The 16958-nt window shown below is 38.9% G+C and overlaps 1 protein-coding gene across 1 annotated transcript in view; it reads right to left on the minus strand.

Moving 5' to 3' along the window:
* htra3b (HtrA serine peptidase 3b) overlaps positions 1 to 15195 on the minus strand; it is a 32702-nt gene extending 17507 nt beyond the window's left edge. The window contains exons 1-3 of the mRNA XM_044022573.1: positions 14269 to 15195; positions 3352 to 3451; positions 2636 to 2768 (exon numbers count right to left, since the gene is read on the minus strand). Coding sequence (XP_043878508.1) covers positions 2636 to 2768; positions 3352 to 3451; positions 14269 to 14674 — 639 coding nt within the window. The 5' untranslated portion in view covers positions 14675 to 15195. The remainder of the gene's footprint in view (positions 1 to 2635; positions 2769 to 3351; positions 3452 to 14268) is intronic.
* Between the last annotated feature and the right edge of the window lie 1763 nt (positions 15196 to 16958).

The raw sequence follows: 16958 nt of genomic DNA on the forward strand, positions 1-16958 counted from the left end.
CTCATTGTTCAAAAAGGGAGTGTGTAGCTTCACATCTGTCTGTCCTGCAAATATTTCATCATAAAAACCTTGTTGAAAATAAATGACTGGAAATCAAACGGAGAGTACTATTGGAAATTGGTGCACATGCTTGTGACACATCATATCACATCATATGTAGATGTTGAAACTGTCGTGAAAGATCATTTCCTCCTTTCTGTTTTACACATGAAGCAATCCTGGTCAATAAAGACCAGAGCTCTATTCTCAAAAAAAGAAAAGAAAAAAAACATAGCTCACTAGACTGAGGGCAGTGTCGGTGTCCCAGTGTGGCCTCCGTTCACTGAAAAGCTGCACACGTTATAACACGAATACCTCCTGAAAAAGTGGCAGTTATCAGTAACAGGTCTGCCAGGGCTCGGATCTGATGACTTTTTATTATAAGTATTCTATATGTTTATTTGTCAACACTCAGCAGTAATGAGGCTTACAGTGCTTGGTGCCACCTTCCATTCCAAAAGGAGAAGGCTTGTGTACTCCTGTACTTGGAGAGTGGGTACTCAAGTCTTAAAACAGTTCTGTTCACCTAGTCAACCTGTGTATATATAGTCCAGCATTCACCATAGTCCTTGCAAGATTGTCCTGAAATCTGAATGTGCTTTGCGCTCTCACGTTTTCTTTGTTGTTAACTTTGACCCAATTTGTTCCAATCAGGCAAGGGCAAGGCAATTTTTGGGGGGGATTTTTGCCTCACTCTTGCCTGGTTAGTTTGGCTGATTTTTGACTGCCTTGCTGTGTATAATAATGTCTGTCCTCTGGATTAAGGTGTTTGGATTTTGAACTGGACTTAAGCTTTTGTCTTCCCTGGATCTGGGTTATCTGTCTCCCACTGTCTGGGTCCAGATAGGACAACATCTTCGTCCAGGTCCAAACTGCTGTCTGCCTTTTAGTGACCTACGATCTAGCAAGTACATCTGAAATGAACAACCTTGTACTATTGACTTTATGATCGTCCATATTAACTTGACAACAACCTTTTGTTGCATTGCGATATGTGATCAAGGAAAGAACATCCAGCAAATATGTTATTTGAAGTAAACATTAGGGCATTAGATAGTATTAGACATGACATTTCTAAAGCCATCAAAAAATATTGATTTTTGGAATTAACTACAAATATTTAATTAAAAAAAGAACAATTCATATTGCACCTGACTCAAAGTGAGGGAGGGAGAGAGAGAGGCCTATTCTCCTAACACAGAGAATCAAGTACTGATCTCCCTGAAGTGAGAGTGACAGCAGATCTTGGTTCTGAGAGAGAAAACACAACGCCCCAAACAAGGATTCTATTTTTGCATCCGACCCCAAACCAGAGCCTGAAGCAGTTAATATAAGCGGCTCTTTGGTCACGGCTTGTTTTCCCTGATTATAGGAACGTGCAGCGTAAATGTCCATTAATACACACATACATTTAAAATAAAAACCCAGGCAACATGAGACGGACCCAAAACTGATCATCTAAAACAGACTTGGGCATTTTACGGCCCACTTTGAGCATCCCAGTCATAAACACAGATGAACAAGTACTTATGCGCTAGCCATACAACTGTGTTGCTTTTTGAAAAGCCTTAATTATGGACACATGCATATCTGATAAATATTTCTTTACAGAAATCAAAGGTAAAGTAGCAGTATGTAAACTTGTCTGGTGTGTGTGTGTGGGGGGGGGTTAATAATAATGAATATTATTATACTATACTACTCAGTTAGAGTCAGTTAGTTATAATTTAATAAAATCTGCATTTTCCTTAATGTTGCTTATTGTGTGTTTGTATGCTGCCCAATTTACAGCAACACAATACAATTTACTGCTTTTTTGTAAAGAGATAAAATTCAGCCCATTGGTCCGGCCCTCAACAATATTTTAAGTTTCTCATGTGGCCCCTTGGGGAAAATATTTGCCCACCCCTGACCTAAAAAAAAGGCTATTTGTGATGAGGTGTTCAGACATCAGTGAGCGCACCGTGTTCTCAAGGACTATGTGCACTTAAACTAAGAAAAAAGGAAGGAAACATACAACAGTCATTGTTAAGCCCTTTAAATCACAAAGTTAGGAATCATAGAGACTAAAGTCACTGCAGACAAACTCTCATCTGAGATTATTAAATACAGTCTTTATAAACTATAGATTATCCAGAAATACCACTTTCATAGACATTTGCACTGTCACATATTAGCAGCATCCTAATAACATAGACATTACACAGAATAAATTATTTACTTCTATGTAGATTAGTCTGTTGACAGGCGACAGACTAATCAGATGTAGATAGTCAATTAAGATGCAATATAAAATATAGAAATATAGTCAACAGTCACTTTTGTATAGGGCTGGGATTAGAATCTGTAGACCAGCACTTGAAGCACAAATTACAGTTTACTGGCCGTTAGATAATTGTATGTCACTTATCGGCTGAATAAGTGTCAACTGATTTTCTGTTGACATGGCACTGAATAACTGATTCACTATCATTTATTACTAATATAGAGTCAACAATAGTTCCCCCATTAATATGAATTAATACAGTATATAAAGCCGTGACTGTTTGAATTGAAAAGGATCAACGATGTCTGTAACAACCTGGATTTCATTTACCTTGAGATGCTGTTGACCGGACACTGGAGTTGTGCTGGAGACTACATGGGCATTGGTAACAATCAGTCCATTCTCTGATATCACAAACCCCGATCCACTAGACAAAGGGATGGTCCGACCAAAAAGAGGATGCCTGAAGGGAGAAGAGAAGAATGAATGAATTTAACTAGGCTGGTTTCTGTTTATTGACTTTGTCCACTCTGCCCCCAATATCAAGGCTTAGGTTAAAAACAAAGCATGTATTTCAGATTAACCACATTTTTAAAGACACTTATTTGTTAATTGAAGGCACTATTTATAGTAATCATATTTTAAGCTTCACTATCTGTGATTTAAAAAAAATGTGTGCACCATAGACTGCATAAATAAAAATGGATGTAGTCTTCTGGGTTCTTCCTGAAGCCAAATAGGAAGTGAAAATATATTGAATAGCCACTAGGAGGCGATTCTGCTGGTAGCAAGAACAATTTGAATTGAAGTCTGTGGGAAAACTAGCTTCTTCTACTAATACGTTGTGATCCCTTAATGATTACAACTGATGGCAAAGTGTTTTTATACACACAATTCAATAATGCTAGGGCATCCAAAGCACACACTGTCTTTGATAACCTATTGACCCAGTGAAGTAAAATAAAAAAAAATAAAAACTGAAACTTTAATATTGCATATTTTACTCTGAGGTAATGTACAAAAACAAAATCACAAACAGAGAATACCTGAGGAAGAGTTCAATGAGGACCACAGCAGGAGCGATTTTCTCCACTACGTCGGCGATGAAGTTGAACTTGTAGCGGGGACTTGCAGCATGTGGAGGACCTATACTAGCAAGAATAATTATAGATTTTAATGATCAAGCAAAAAATATTTTTATTAAGAATAATCAAATGACATTAGTGACATAGACCAAGATGAACCTGTGTTGGAGTTATGTAAGCTAATTATTATTTTCCTGAAGGCGCGAGGAATCTTGGGTAATGATCTCATGAGATCTCATGAGATCATTTTTGATGATCATTCATGAGTTTTGATGGAAAATAAGCTCTGGAATGCATTAAATGTTGGACATTTTAAGTTTGTGATGGGTTTTCACTGATGTTTTGGTATTTGTTCAATGTTAATGGATATTGTGTGTATTCTCCTCAACCCAAACCACATATATATCAGGTGATTATGTTATCTACAAGAGCCACCATATTAGTCAAAACAACATGTTCATATACATGTCTGAATACATATATCTATATATAGATATACGTATATATATATATAGATATACATATATTACATTACATTACATGTCATTTAGCAGACGCTTTTATCCAAAGCGACTTACAAAAGTGCATTTAAACATTTGGGTACAGATAAGAGCTAGAAGTAAGTAAGAGCTTCAAGTAGAACAAACTATGAAGTGCTAGTCATAAGTGCAATACAATTTTTTTTTTTTTGTCGTCTTAGTCGAGGTAGAGTCGGAAGAAATGTGTTTTTAGTCGGCGTCGGAAGATGTGGAGGCTTTCAGCTGTCCGGATGTCGATGGGGAGATCGTTCCACCATTTGGGAGCGAGGACAGTGAACAGTCTCGAGCTCTGCGAGTGCCTCTGTGATCCTCTCAGTGAGGGAGCAGCAAGCCGGTTTGTCGATGCAGAGCGGAGTGGGCGGGCTGGAGTGTAGGTTTTGATCATGTCCTGGATGTAGGCTGGACCGGATCCGTTTGTAGCATGGAACGCAAGCACTAGAGTCTTGGAGCGGATGCGAGCAGCTACAGGAAGCCAGTGAAGGGAGCGGAGGAGCGGTGTTGTGTGTATTCTTTTTGCATACAGACTGACTAACAGTCCTAATAATTCTGGGTTGTAGCCCAGAAGTTCAGTGTTATTGAACAGTGAATGTGTTTGCAACACACCTAAAACCTCAGTGCTGGGTTTATTTGATTTCTTTTTGGAGCCCTGCAGATACGCTGACATGTCAGGCATTTCGATTTGTGTTTATTTATTTATTGTTGTTCTACAGTTCTTTCTTAACTGAACACCAATTTACTGTTCACAATAAAGACCCCAAAATGTATGTGTCCTGTGACGTTACGTTAACTTTCGCCAGGCTTAACTTGAAACAACCACAAGTCAAAACAGAATATCATTTTCATATACACACACATCACATTACTCTAGAAATTTCTTTTTTCCTTAAGTTGAACAGGACAACTGGAGCACATTCTGCAAATTATTCTGCAAATTATTTTCAAATAAATAAAGACTTTTGCTTATATTGAAAAGCTACACACAGACACTGCAAACTGTCACATGGTAAAGTGTGTGTCTTTGACTTTTCCCTAAATTATATTTTTTCACATGTTACATTTCAGTCCCTCGTGTTCCTCAGTTTTTTCATGCTCTGGTTTTTCTTGGTCAGCTCCCTGTGTTTCTGCTCTATGCTGTCATCAGAATGTAGACTAGCAAGAGTCTGGAATCAAACACGCAACTTTCAAGTTGAAAGATGACTCGCTCTAATACTGAGTCACCATCGCCCAATGTTCCCTACTACCCAAGTATTGGACCACACTCACACAAGGAAGATAGGGAATACAAAGAGAAGTACAACCTATTATAAGATGTGCAGGATCCACTCTATATGCCTTTGCCTTTTAATTCCTATAACATGGAGACACATGACACATAGAAATGCCTAACTCTGGCACTGACGCACATACATCTGAGTCAGCAAATCGCTCTACTGTGTTTCTCTAATCAAACCACTGGCACACACAGTTCTGATAAATATCAAGTCGAAACTGCCTGGGTCAAGTGGAAACACCCTGCACTCTTCAACCAGTAATAATGAGTTACATTCCTTCACCACAGCTGCACTGTCTGCTGCCAAGCCAAGTCTGCCTTTGAGGAAAATGTGGTTTGTTATTTTAGACTGAAGAGAGATTCTCTAATGACAGACAAAATCCAAATCCAGCCTGAGGCCACTGGGTTTCAATCTTAATGCTGTACCTTAGCAAGCATTTCTTTTTTAAGCCTTAGAAATGTAAATGGATGTATAAATGATTCATTGTATGATTACCAAAGCTGTACATATATATATATATATATATATATATATATATATATATATATATATATATATATATATATACACACATATATATTTAAGGGGGCAAATAGTTTTTCACATGGGGCCATGTAGGTTTGGATAGTTTTTTCCCTCAATAAATAAAATCATGACTTAAAAACTGCTTTTTGTGTTTACTTGGGTTATCTTTGTCCAATATTTAAATTTGTTTGATAATCTGAAACATGCAAAAATATAAGAAATCAGATATATACATATATATATATTTATCTGATTTCTTATATACATACATATATTTATATATATATATATATATATATATATATATATATATATATATATATATATATATATATATATATATATATATATAGCCCGACGGCTTGTTGGACAAAACTGAAGTGTGTTTACTAATATGTATATAACATCAAGAATTTCTGTGCTAAATGTGTACTTCACAGAAGAGAAACTTTGTTTAAAGTTTAAAGAAAGCCATTAAACAATCTTTGAATTTAAATATACTTTTTTGTGTTGATTCTACATTCATTCCATGATTTTGATATGAATAAATATCTGTTATAAACTTCTGTTATTTTCAAGATTAATTGCAATTTATTACAGAAAATTGTGTGATCAATTAGTTAATTATTTTTAATCAATTGACAGCCCTAACATATATATATATGTATATACATATATATATGTATATATGTTAGGGCTGTCGACATATGTTGTTTTGACTAATATGGTGGCTCTTAGATGAAATAAGAAAAAGGTTACATAATCACCAGATATATGATGATAACCATTTCCTGGTTATGAATGTGGTATGGGTTGAGGAGAGGATCATGGATTTTCAACATCCTGTCCATAAGAACACACTGAAATGTCCTCAGAAGACCACATTATCTGCAAACAAATTGGTCTTACAGGTGTCTGCTACCTGGCTTGCTGACTTCTCACAACGCCATCAACACCACCTCCACCTCCCAGTGAGAGTGTTGCCTCAATACTTTTGAGCAATGTTGATACGCATGCACTTGGTGAAAAAAGCATATTTTTTTGCAAAATAATAATTCTCCATATTAGATAAGATGGAATTTACATCCTGTGTGTCTCCAGTTTATATAACACAACAATAAATCAATGTCAGGTAACCCAAAGTTAATATTTTAAGCTGGTGGTCATACTATAAAATATACTCCATATTTCATGTCAGAGAAATATATTCTAATTTTTATGGTACACTTTTTACCCTGTTCCTGGAGAGCAGATTGAGTGGCCAGTGTTTGTAGAGCAGTGTTCCTCTGTAGGTCTGTAAATGTCACAGTCAGCAAAGATGTACAGGCTGATGGATGAAACAGATTCCTGCTCTACTGGCTGCTACAATCATTACACACACACACACACACACACAGATCTAAAACAAGAAATATGAACTGAGGAAGCAGGAAGTCCTTGCAGCTCCAAGTTGTGGCACATCTTATTTACATTTCCCTTTGATCAGAAACCCTTTATTTTGTCTGAGTTTGAAGTGTAGCTGACACATAAACATGCATGCTTACACAAACAGAGAAAGAGGGGGTTTGTACAGCTATCTTTTTAAGGACTCACACTGACTTCCATTCATTTGGACAGCCTGAACATAGCATTAACCCAAACCCTAATCATAATGCCTGACCCTAGCATTAACTAAGTGACTGAATTAACTGAAAGATGGAGCATATTTTATAGTATCACCACCAGCTTAAATAAAATAAATAAATGGATAAATAAACTTATTGTTGTGTTATACAGCCTGTGGCCAAGGGGAAAGGGAACTTGACTTGTAACCAGAGGGTCGCCGGTTCAAATCCCCACCCGGTCAAAAAGGGCTGAGGTACCCCTGAGCAAGGTACCCAACCCCCAATGCCACTCAGTGTGGCAGCCCACTGCTCCTAATTCTAGGATGGGTCAAAATGCAGAGGAATACTTTCCCTAAGGGGATTAATAAAAATAAACTTTATACTGGAGACACATAGCATTAACCCAAACCCTAATCATAATGCCTGACCCTAATCTTAACCTAACTACTAGTCAATTATTATCCCTAAACTAAACTAATTCCTCAGAAATTAGGTTCCGCATCATTACGACTAGGGACATAACAATATTCGGTATTTTGCTGAACCGTTCAATACGCCCTGTTTGGTTCAATACGCAACGGCAAACAACGGTATTTCGCTACATCTCGGCCTGTCACAAAAGCAGCGTAGCACTGTTCAGCCTCAGTGCTCTGCTCATGCCGCCTTCAGAGCCAATCCGAACATCGCTGAATTTCCCTGGAGCACTGCCTGAACAGTGCAGAAACAATGGCGAGTGAACAAGACTCGGTGTGCATTAAAAAAAACGCCTACGATGAGAAATGGATGGACCGCATGTGGGACTCCGTAGGGCTGGGCGATATACCGGTAGTAAGAGTTATAGTAGTTGAGACTATTATATATTATTTTTATGTTGCCTTGCGAACGCTATTTAATAAGGCCGACTGCTTCTCTGTGAGCCTACAAGCCTAGTTCAGCTGTTCAATGACGCCCCTTACATGTACGTACTACGCAGTGTTCTCCCACCCACGCTACGCATCACAACAGACATTTGAACAAAATGTGGTGGACACGATGCAGGTGGAGAGTGAGCAGTTGGTGGCTAAGAAAAAGAACAACGCGCTGTTATTTTCCTAAATAAAATGTGTACTTTTACTCCCGATACATTTCCCTTAACCATCTTCGTTACTACAAAATAAAAGTTGAGCTGGTGACGTAATGCCTGTTTGTTGTCGCCAGTTTTTAGCAGCACCAGCTGTTAGCTGCAGATTTTGGCTCCAAGTGGACTTAAAACACATCAGTGGCTCGCTGTTCACCGTGTCCGACACCGAGGCTCAAGTAATATTGTGACTATAACTTCTACCAAAGTAATTTACTGGTAAGATACTTTTACTTAAATATCGCTTTCAAGTACAAGACTGCCTGTGTTTTATTATATTTCTCTGTTTTCTATATAATACTGTGAAGCTGAAGGCCTGTTTTTGTGTAAGTTTTTTGTTATTTGCACAATTATGCCTATAAGTGTAGGCCATTACTATAGATTTTCTTTTAAAATACTTGAAATGCTTCAAAAGAGGCAACACTATTTTTATATTTGTGCTTTGTTGAGCAAAAAACAAAACTAAACCTAAATAAATGGTTGATGGTTATTAGTTAAAAGTACACACTTTTTGATCCCGTTTTGTTCAAAATATCATTATAATATCACATATCGCCATTAAAACAAAAACATATTGAGATATGAGTTTTGGTCCATATTGCCCCCATACGAGGACGTTGACAGCCTTGTCATGTTCACATTTGATTGTATTTGTAGTTGTAGTGTTAAGTAGTTTCTGTAAGTGGGTTAAAATTTTGTTTATATTTATTGGATAGTACTAAACTTTATATTTATATTTAATTTGTGTGGTTTTATGTTTGCTGTTTAATTTGATCTGATAGTGCACTATTGTTTAAATAAAGTTTGTGGTTTGATTATTTTTGTGCTTTTAATTAGGACCAGGTTTTGGTTTCCATGAGGACTAGTGGTCCTGACCAGGTCAGTGTTTTTGCCAGAAAAGGTCCTAAAGAAGGAACATACACGTGCACACACACATACTCACTGGAGCATCACATCCTTTTGGGCGTTGTAGACTAGAAATAGTTGGATGATTTACCCATAGGTCCTCACTCTCACATCGGTTGTAGTAAATCCTTCCTTTTACCCAGATTACCAGCAATGTTTAAAGAAATAATAATCCTAAATAAACTATTCATTTTTGTCTCAACAAAATTTGAAGCCAGTTTTTTTTGTCTTTTTTACAGCAAAAGTATTAAATAATTATTTAATTTACTGAACTGAGTCACGCTCCTTGCTTTGGGCAGGCTTTCACATGCTCTTTAAAACACTCCATCTGGTCAGTGTTTCTCTGGGGAACAGTCTTCACACACAGAGGAAGTCATTTATTTAAATGTTCTAGCAGCAACAGCAGCAGCAACAACAATGTAATACCCTCTAGTGTCTCAAGAGAATTTTGTTCTATTGATCTATTAGAAAAGTTTAAATTTGCATTCCAAATAAGAGCAACTTTCTTTCAAAAAACTGTGCCATAAGCACTAACATAGACAAAATGATGGCCAGTTAATGAGGGAAAATTTGCCCAAATCCTATCCTATGGAGCCAGCACGAAGTAAGTACAACATGTGCACAAATTAATATTTTAAGGCAAATTTGTGGGTTTATCATTCCCATCAACAACTCAGACACCTGGGTAAGCAAATGTAAGCAGACCAAGACCATAGCCAGCTCCACACTTCAAAGAGACAAACAACCACTTAACAAAAGCTACATGTCCCTGTGAGCTACAAACACTACTGATTTTATCTGTGGAATTTGGTGTAGGAAAGTAACACAGTTACAGTAACTCTCGACAACAGTTTCCTGTAAGGAAAGAATAAATGTTTTCCTTGTGTCCTCGTCTAGCTTTTCATCATCTTTTAAATGTATTTTGTGGCAGGACGAGGAAAGGTGGAGACGAATGTGAGTTTCACAGGTTTATTGCCTGGGTATAGGAACAGTAAGAGCACATCTGCTCCATACAGCAAATATATATATATATCCTCTGAACACACTCTGTCCCATAAACCAACAGGGTTTACCAGGGTAAGAGTAAGTACCTCCTAGGAGGCTTAACCAGTCTGCTGTAACGTTTACGCCACCCCACGTCCGAAACCGCTGGGGGGCAACAGGCAGGAGCGACACCGACCACAACGGCTCCAAATCAGGACACACAGCCAGAGAAGACACATCAGGGGCCTTGGAAGGAAGTAACACCTCTTCACCAGCCACGAAATGAGCCGGCTTGAGTCTATCCAACGAAACACGCCCGCCCATATCCAGCACAAAACTTTTAGAGCCCGCCTCCAGCACCCTAAACGGGCCATCGTAAGGGGGCTGGAGGGGCGACCAGTGAGCGTCATGGTGCACAAAAACAAAGGAAGGACGGAGGAACCGCCTCCGGGCCACATGGCGGTTTGATCCACCATTGTGCGCAGGTGCATGAAACCCTGAGGCAGAGGTCCCACTAGGTCAACATGCACATGGTCAAAATGCCTGGCTGGAATCGGCCGCCAAGACCCATCTGCTGCGGGAGTTGGTCAACCAGATGGTTAACCATCTGCCATGGTTGAAGAGAAGGCATGTCCACGAGTTGCTGAGAAGGAGTCACACTCCTCCACTACTTTGAACATTTTCAAAACTTTTTGGGTCACCAATGTGGCAGGATGAGGAAAAGGTGGGTGAGAGAACACACCCCTGAGTGCCCACCACAATGTAAAGCATTAATTCACCACTGGAAAGATGAATGTTTATTACAACTGGGTCATATATGTAGTAGAAATGTGTAATAATATTTGAAGTAAGTGCCTTCTTGGCTGAGAAAGGCCGAAAAAATTTTTTTGACTTGTAGATGATCGACAACAACTTCTAGAATGCACCCTTCTTAACTAGTGAAGCAGACACTAGTTGTGGAAACACACAAATCTCCGTGAGGAATTATTTGGCAAATACATTACAGACTTACTCTGCAAGTTTATGTCTATGGTGCTAAATTGTACCAGGATGTGCATCAAAAACAAGGAAAAGACAAGCAGTAAGTTCCCATCATTTGCTGGTCAGAGATTCAGAGCGGTACAAACAAGCTGATAGCTCAGACTGTATACAATAGGGTTGTTAGAATGAATTTCAGGAGTCAAATATATATATAAAAAATCAATAACAATTAAATGCTGTAATTTTCCTCTGCCCATCCATGTGTGAAAAAAATATCAAAAATATACAGTCGAGGCTCCAGACTAACTTTTTGCATTGGTTGCACCCAAATTTTTGAGTACACTTGGCCTCCACACCGAGCCTTTGTGCCCCCAAGGGCAGACTTGTTGTCGAGAGCTGTGATGGCCTTGTTTCTCCCTGCCACACACCCCGCTAACCCAAACTGTCGGGCCACGCATGAGCCAGGGGGCAGCTGCCGGTAGACTCTAGAGTCTCCGTGTTGCCTGCGTTACGCTTGCACAATGCTCTAAAAACAGTACAGATGGTTATGGACTACAGAAAATATGCTGCCAGCCGTGCCCACATCACCCTCTGCAACTCTACCATTTTCCACCATGGACTCTCTCCACTTCCTGGAGATCACCCAGGACCTCAACTGGGAGTTCAGCTCCGTCATCAAAAAAGGACAGAAGAAGATGTACTTCCTGAGGCAGCTAGTTTGCCAAAGACGATGATGGTTTGTTTAACACTATAATTCCATATGTGTTCGTTCATAGTTTGGAAGAAGAGAAAGAAAAACCATTGAATGAGAAGGCTTGTCCAAATTTTTGTCTGGTACTGTATAGTGGCTATATTTTTATGAATATTTCAATATATGAAAATGTATGCATTTTACAATATACTGTAATACAATGAGTCCCAAAGTGTGGGCCAGGGCCACGTGATGTCAAATCTCTAAAGAAAGGACGTGTTCTTGTGATACCTACCATAAGCACAAGACAATGAATGACAGTGCAAGAATATGACATCATCGTTTTCCTAAAGCATCGTATTCGCTGTCTACACAGAAACTTGAACGCTGTCTCTGTGTAGACGGAACGCCTCTCCGAAAAAAAAGTATGTATATTAACGTAAACCTGTTTCAGTGTGGATGGCTCCTTAGTCCTGTTGCAATTAGCTGATAGGTCATACTACATGGGAGGAAAAACAGGTGCACCAGTATAATTAATTAATACGTCATTGGGAAACCCATCACGGAAAGTTAGCACTGCTCCTTCCTTCACATTAAGTTTGGTGCTGAGTTCTCAAGAAGACGTTTAGCAGCCAACAACAAAACTAGCAGTTGAGGGGTATTTTAATGAAAAGAGCAAAAAAAGCACTTCGTAAAAAATAAATTAAAATGTTGACGCTCTAACAGAGTAGGTTTTGAGGCTCGAGCCTCGGCCTCGGAACAGTTAAGAGAGACCCACCCAGCCTTGGGGTGCCTGTTCGCACCCCAAGGCTGCGAACAGGCTCGTATGGGGTCAGTATGTCTGTGATATATGAATATTTACTAGCCTTAAAAGTGATCCATAAAATCTTTAAATCAATTCTAAAACATACAGGGAGCCAGTGGAGTGAAGCCAAAATCGGCACTTAAGTCTAAAGTAATTAAAATAGCGCTCTCTCCTCTGTCTATAGGTAAAAGCAGGTCATTGGTTACTTTGAGGAGGGCAGTTTCAGTACTATGTACAACTCTAAAACTGGATTGAAATTTCTCAAATAAATTATTATGTGGCATAAATAATAAAAGTTGGGAGGAAACTACTTTTTCTAAAACTTTTGGTAAAAAGGGAAGTTTAGAAATTGGTCTAAAATTATTCAACTTGGTGGGGTCTAGGTTGGCCTTCTTTAAAAGAGGTTGGACCGCAGCATGCTTAAACACAGAGGGAAAAACACCATGGGTTAAAGAACTATTCACAACGGAAAAAATACTGGGTCTGTCTGTGTTAAAAACCTCTTGTGGTGGGAATAAAATCAAAGCTGCACGTGGTTGGTTTCATGTCTGATAAAATGTCTAATAAGAAAGAAAGTGAAACAGGTTGAAAATTGCTAAAATGTGTAAAATTATCTATACTGGTGGATAAAATGCTGTGTGTGTGTGTGTGTGTGTGGGGATCTGTTGCCTCTTTTAAGTTGGTGTGTAAAATTGTTGTGCCAGGGCTGTGGATTAAAATTCTACCTAATTTTAAAAGGGGCAACTAAGTCCAGAACACATAGACATGTTTGGTTAAAATTAGAGACCAGCTCCTCTGTGTTGAAATTTTGGTTAAGAGCACTAAAAGAAGCAGAGGTAAAAAGTTCAGAAAACTTAAAAGCAGACAGAGAGGTAAAAACTCGGCGGCGGACAGCCATTTCCTGATCTGCATGTAAAACAGATAAAAACCTCATTGAATAAAATGTGAATAATGTGTAGCTTGTTTATTTAAATTGTCCATGTTTTTATAAATTATTTTAGATGATTCCTATCTACTTCTTATTCATGTGAGACTGATGGGGCAGCACCCTAGCGCCCTCTATGGACGGTCGCCACTGGATTTAAGTCCAAGTCTAAGTTTAATGTCGGCACAGTTTGGGAACGGCTGCTGTTATGTATAAACACAATATATTATACTGTACATCCACAGACTATAATATTTCTCTTCAGACTATAATATTTCTCTCTCTCTCTCTCTATATATATATGTACATATATGTATACATATACATATTACTTAGCAGCCAACGGGAATATTTAAGTAATTAAACATAACTATTTCATATATTGACAGTTAATATATTTTCTTTGTGTAATACTATATTACTTGATGATTACTTTAGAAATTATAATAAGTATTATTTTACTATTGTTATTTTAATGTAAGGGACATTTAACATTACACTTGACGGCGGTGTGCCTGCACAGATCGTACCTATGCTGACGTCACATGGTCCCTGCTGGATCTGTGTGATGCCGAGGAGACCCTGCTGCAGCGCCCTCCTGCTGCTCGCCTTCAGGTGACACACGTTAATGTACGTTTTCCCGTCGCTGCCGCAGACTTCATGGCTTAACGTGCACTGACAGAATCCCTTGGAGAGTCTTTTTCGTTTGCACTCCAGTCCGTCCCCACACGGCAGATCGTCCTCGTGGCCGCACGGATCTCCTTCCCCCTGCGCGCACACCAGGCAGCAGTTGCAGCGGTCGGGCACGTATCCGCTGGGGCAGCTAGGGCTCGGACAGTTGCTCACATCACACCGTGTCGGACATGAGGATTTCAGCTCAGCGCTGAGCGACTGTTTGAAGCCAAAAAGCAGAGCTGTGTATAGAAAGATGACCATTGTAAAAGGAGGATGCGAGGAAACCGAAGAGAAGAGGTTTTACGCGCTCATGTTCACTAGATCACCAGCTCATACTTTCTTCCCTTGACATGGAGAGGAGGGAATGCCACTGGCACGACACACATATGTCTCCTTATAGCTGCAAACGTCATAAGAAAAACCTAATCGCGAACTTGGATGTTGAAGCGTGATCCCGTGCGTCCAGATGCTGTGAAAAGATTTTCTTTGGTTCTCCTGCCAGAGCTGGGTGCTCCTCCACTCTGCCTCTGGCACTGAATCCAGACGGACAGAGGAAGAGAAGTAGAAGTACGTCCCTCCTTGAGGCGTGGCAATGAAGTTCAGACTGATCAGTTACTGTATACTTCAAATAATATTGTTTATAAATGTTCTTACCATTTATGGTGAATAGACCACTGGTTAAGAATTAGTGACAACGAGACTTCTGACGCCAAGTGGCGGTTCTGGCTTGAATGACACTCTGGGCGAGAGTCCCCTCAAATGCCCCCGAAAAAAAGCAAACTGTGATCTTTTATTTTATGTCCACAAGGACATCTAAAATATACAAGATAAATATAAAACATGTAACAAGATCTGTGGGGAAAACACAACAATATACATGTCATTTAAATAAAAATGAAATAGAGAAAAATATTTCTCAATTGCGCAAATCCTTTGTCAGAACTGTGGGAAAAAGACACTTTAGAGAAGCCAGTTATTACACTATAAATATACACAACAATAAGAGCAGACTCTCCCATTCTCTTGGTGACTGGGTGTTTGCAGTTTGCCTTTATTATCTCTAATTTCTCTAACCACGAAATGTGGCACTTTATCAGAGGACTCAGCCTTCAGAGCTGCAGCCAGCGCTTGGCTTTTTAACTCATCTGTTCTGGGTTAGAGTTAGCCTCGTCTGTTCTGTCGAGCCTATATTTGGAGCACACAGCATGGAGACGCTAAAAGGCTCTGGATTGTTGTCCCTGACGCTCCTTAAGTTAATTTTAATTTCAGGAGATTTGGACGTAGTTCTCCTGGATTCTGTGACGTATAGAGTAGCCTATTGCTTTATCCACTGTTCCCCCCTTGCCCATTCCAGTAGGGAGACCCAGTGACTCCCGTACTTGTTGACCCAGAGGTGAACTGTACTGTACATTACATTACATTACATGTCATTTAGCAGACGCTTTTGTCCAAAGCGACTTTCAATAAGTGCATTTCAACATTTGGTTACAAACAAGAACTAGAAGTAACTAACTGTAGTTTCCAATCATATAAATAAGAAAGGATATCAGACATACCAACTGAATTTTTTTTTTACCACAAATATAACATATATTTGTGTGTTATGACAATTTAATTCAGAGAAAAACTGCTATACATGTATATCATACAGCTTTCCCAGTTTGTAGACGCTCCAGCGGACCCCAATCAGATTGAGGCAGGCACAACATTGGTAAATGATCCAACATTTGGAACCTTGGCAACCCAACATATCCCTAAATTCACAATTCACAGGAAGCCATCACTTTTTTGACAATACTATATTGTCAGGGAGTTAAGTCTGGAATTTGACTTACATAACAGCCACTCAACCAAAAGTAAACATCAAGATCACATAAAACAAAATGGTAAATGGTTTGTATTTAAATGTTTAACTTAGTATAATTAGCAGAACCATGACAACTGCTTTGTACTCGTGCCTAAATCTGCATGTGGCATTCATTTTATCAACAAAGTGACAATCAATCTTTTCAGCTACACGCTAAGAAGGTTACTGCGAAATCTACAGTAACTCTAATCGTTGCTGTAATAGATTACACAGGATGCTTACCAGAGTCTAAATTACAGTAACAAGTAAATATTGTACATTTTAATACAGCTGTTATTACGGTCCTGTAATTATTCTTACAGTAGTATTCACAGTACTGTCAGTACTTTCACAGTCGTAGGGTGCTGTATTTTCCATCATGGTAATTGTTATACTACTGTAACAGGAATAACTGCATACATTACTGTTAACTGTATTAACTGTGAGGTGGGATGGATTATCTCAGCAAAGGAGAAGTGCTCACTAACACAGATTTAGGCAAATATTTGAGAGAAATGGTGATTTTGTGTATATAGAAAATGTTTTAGATCTTTGAGTTCGGCTCATGAAAAATGGGCGCAAAAACAAAAGGTTTACCTTTAAATTTTTGTTCAGTGTAAAATCTACTTCCAGTTGTCTTTCAACTGGTTGTGGGCTCAATTCCTGGCTCTGCTAGTCTACATGGGTCCCTGAGCAAAG

This window comes from Solea senegalensis, linkage group LG3, assembly GCF_019176455.1.
Source record: "Solea senegalensis isolate Sse05_10M linkage group LG3, IFAPA_SoseM_1, whole genome shotgun sequence".
NCBI classification, from domain to species: Eukaryota; Metazoa; Chordata; class Actinopteri; order Pleuronectiformes; family Soleidae; genus Solea; species Solea senegalensis.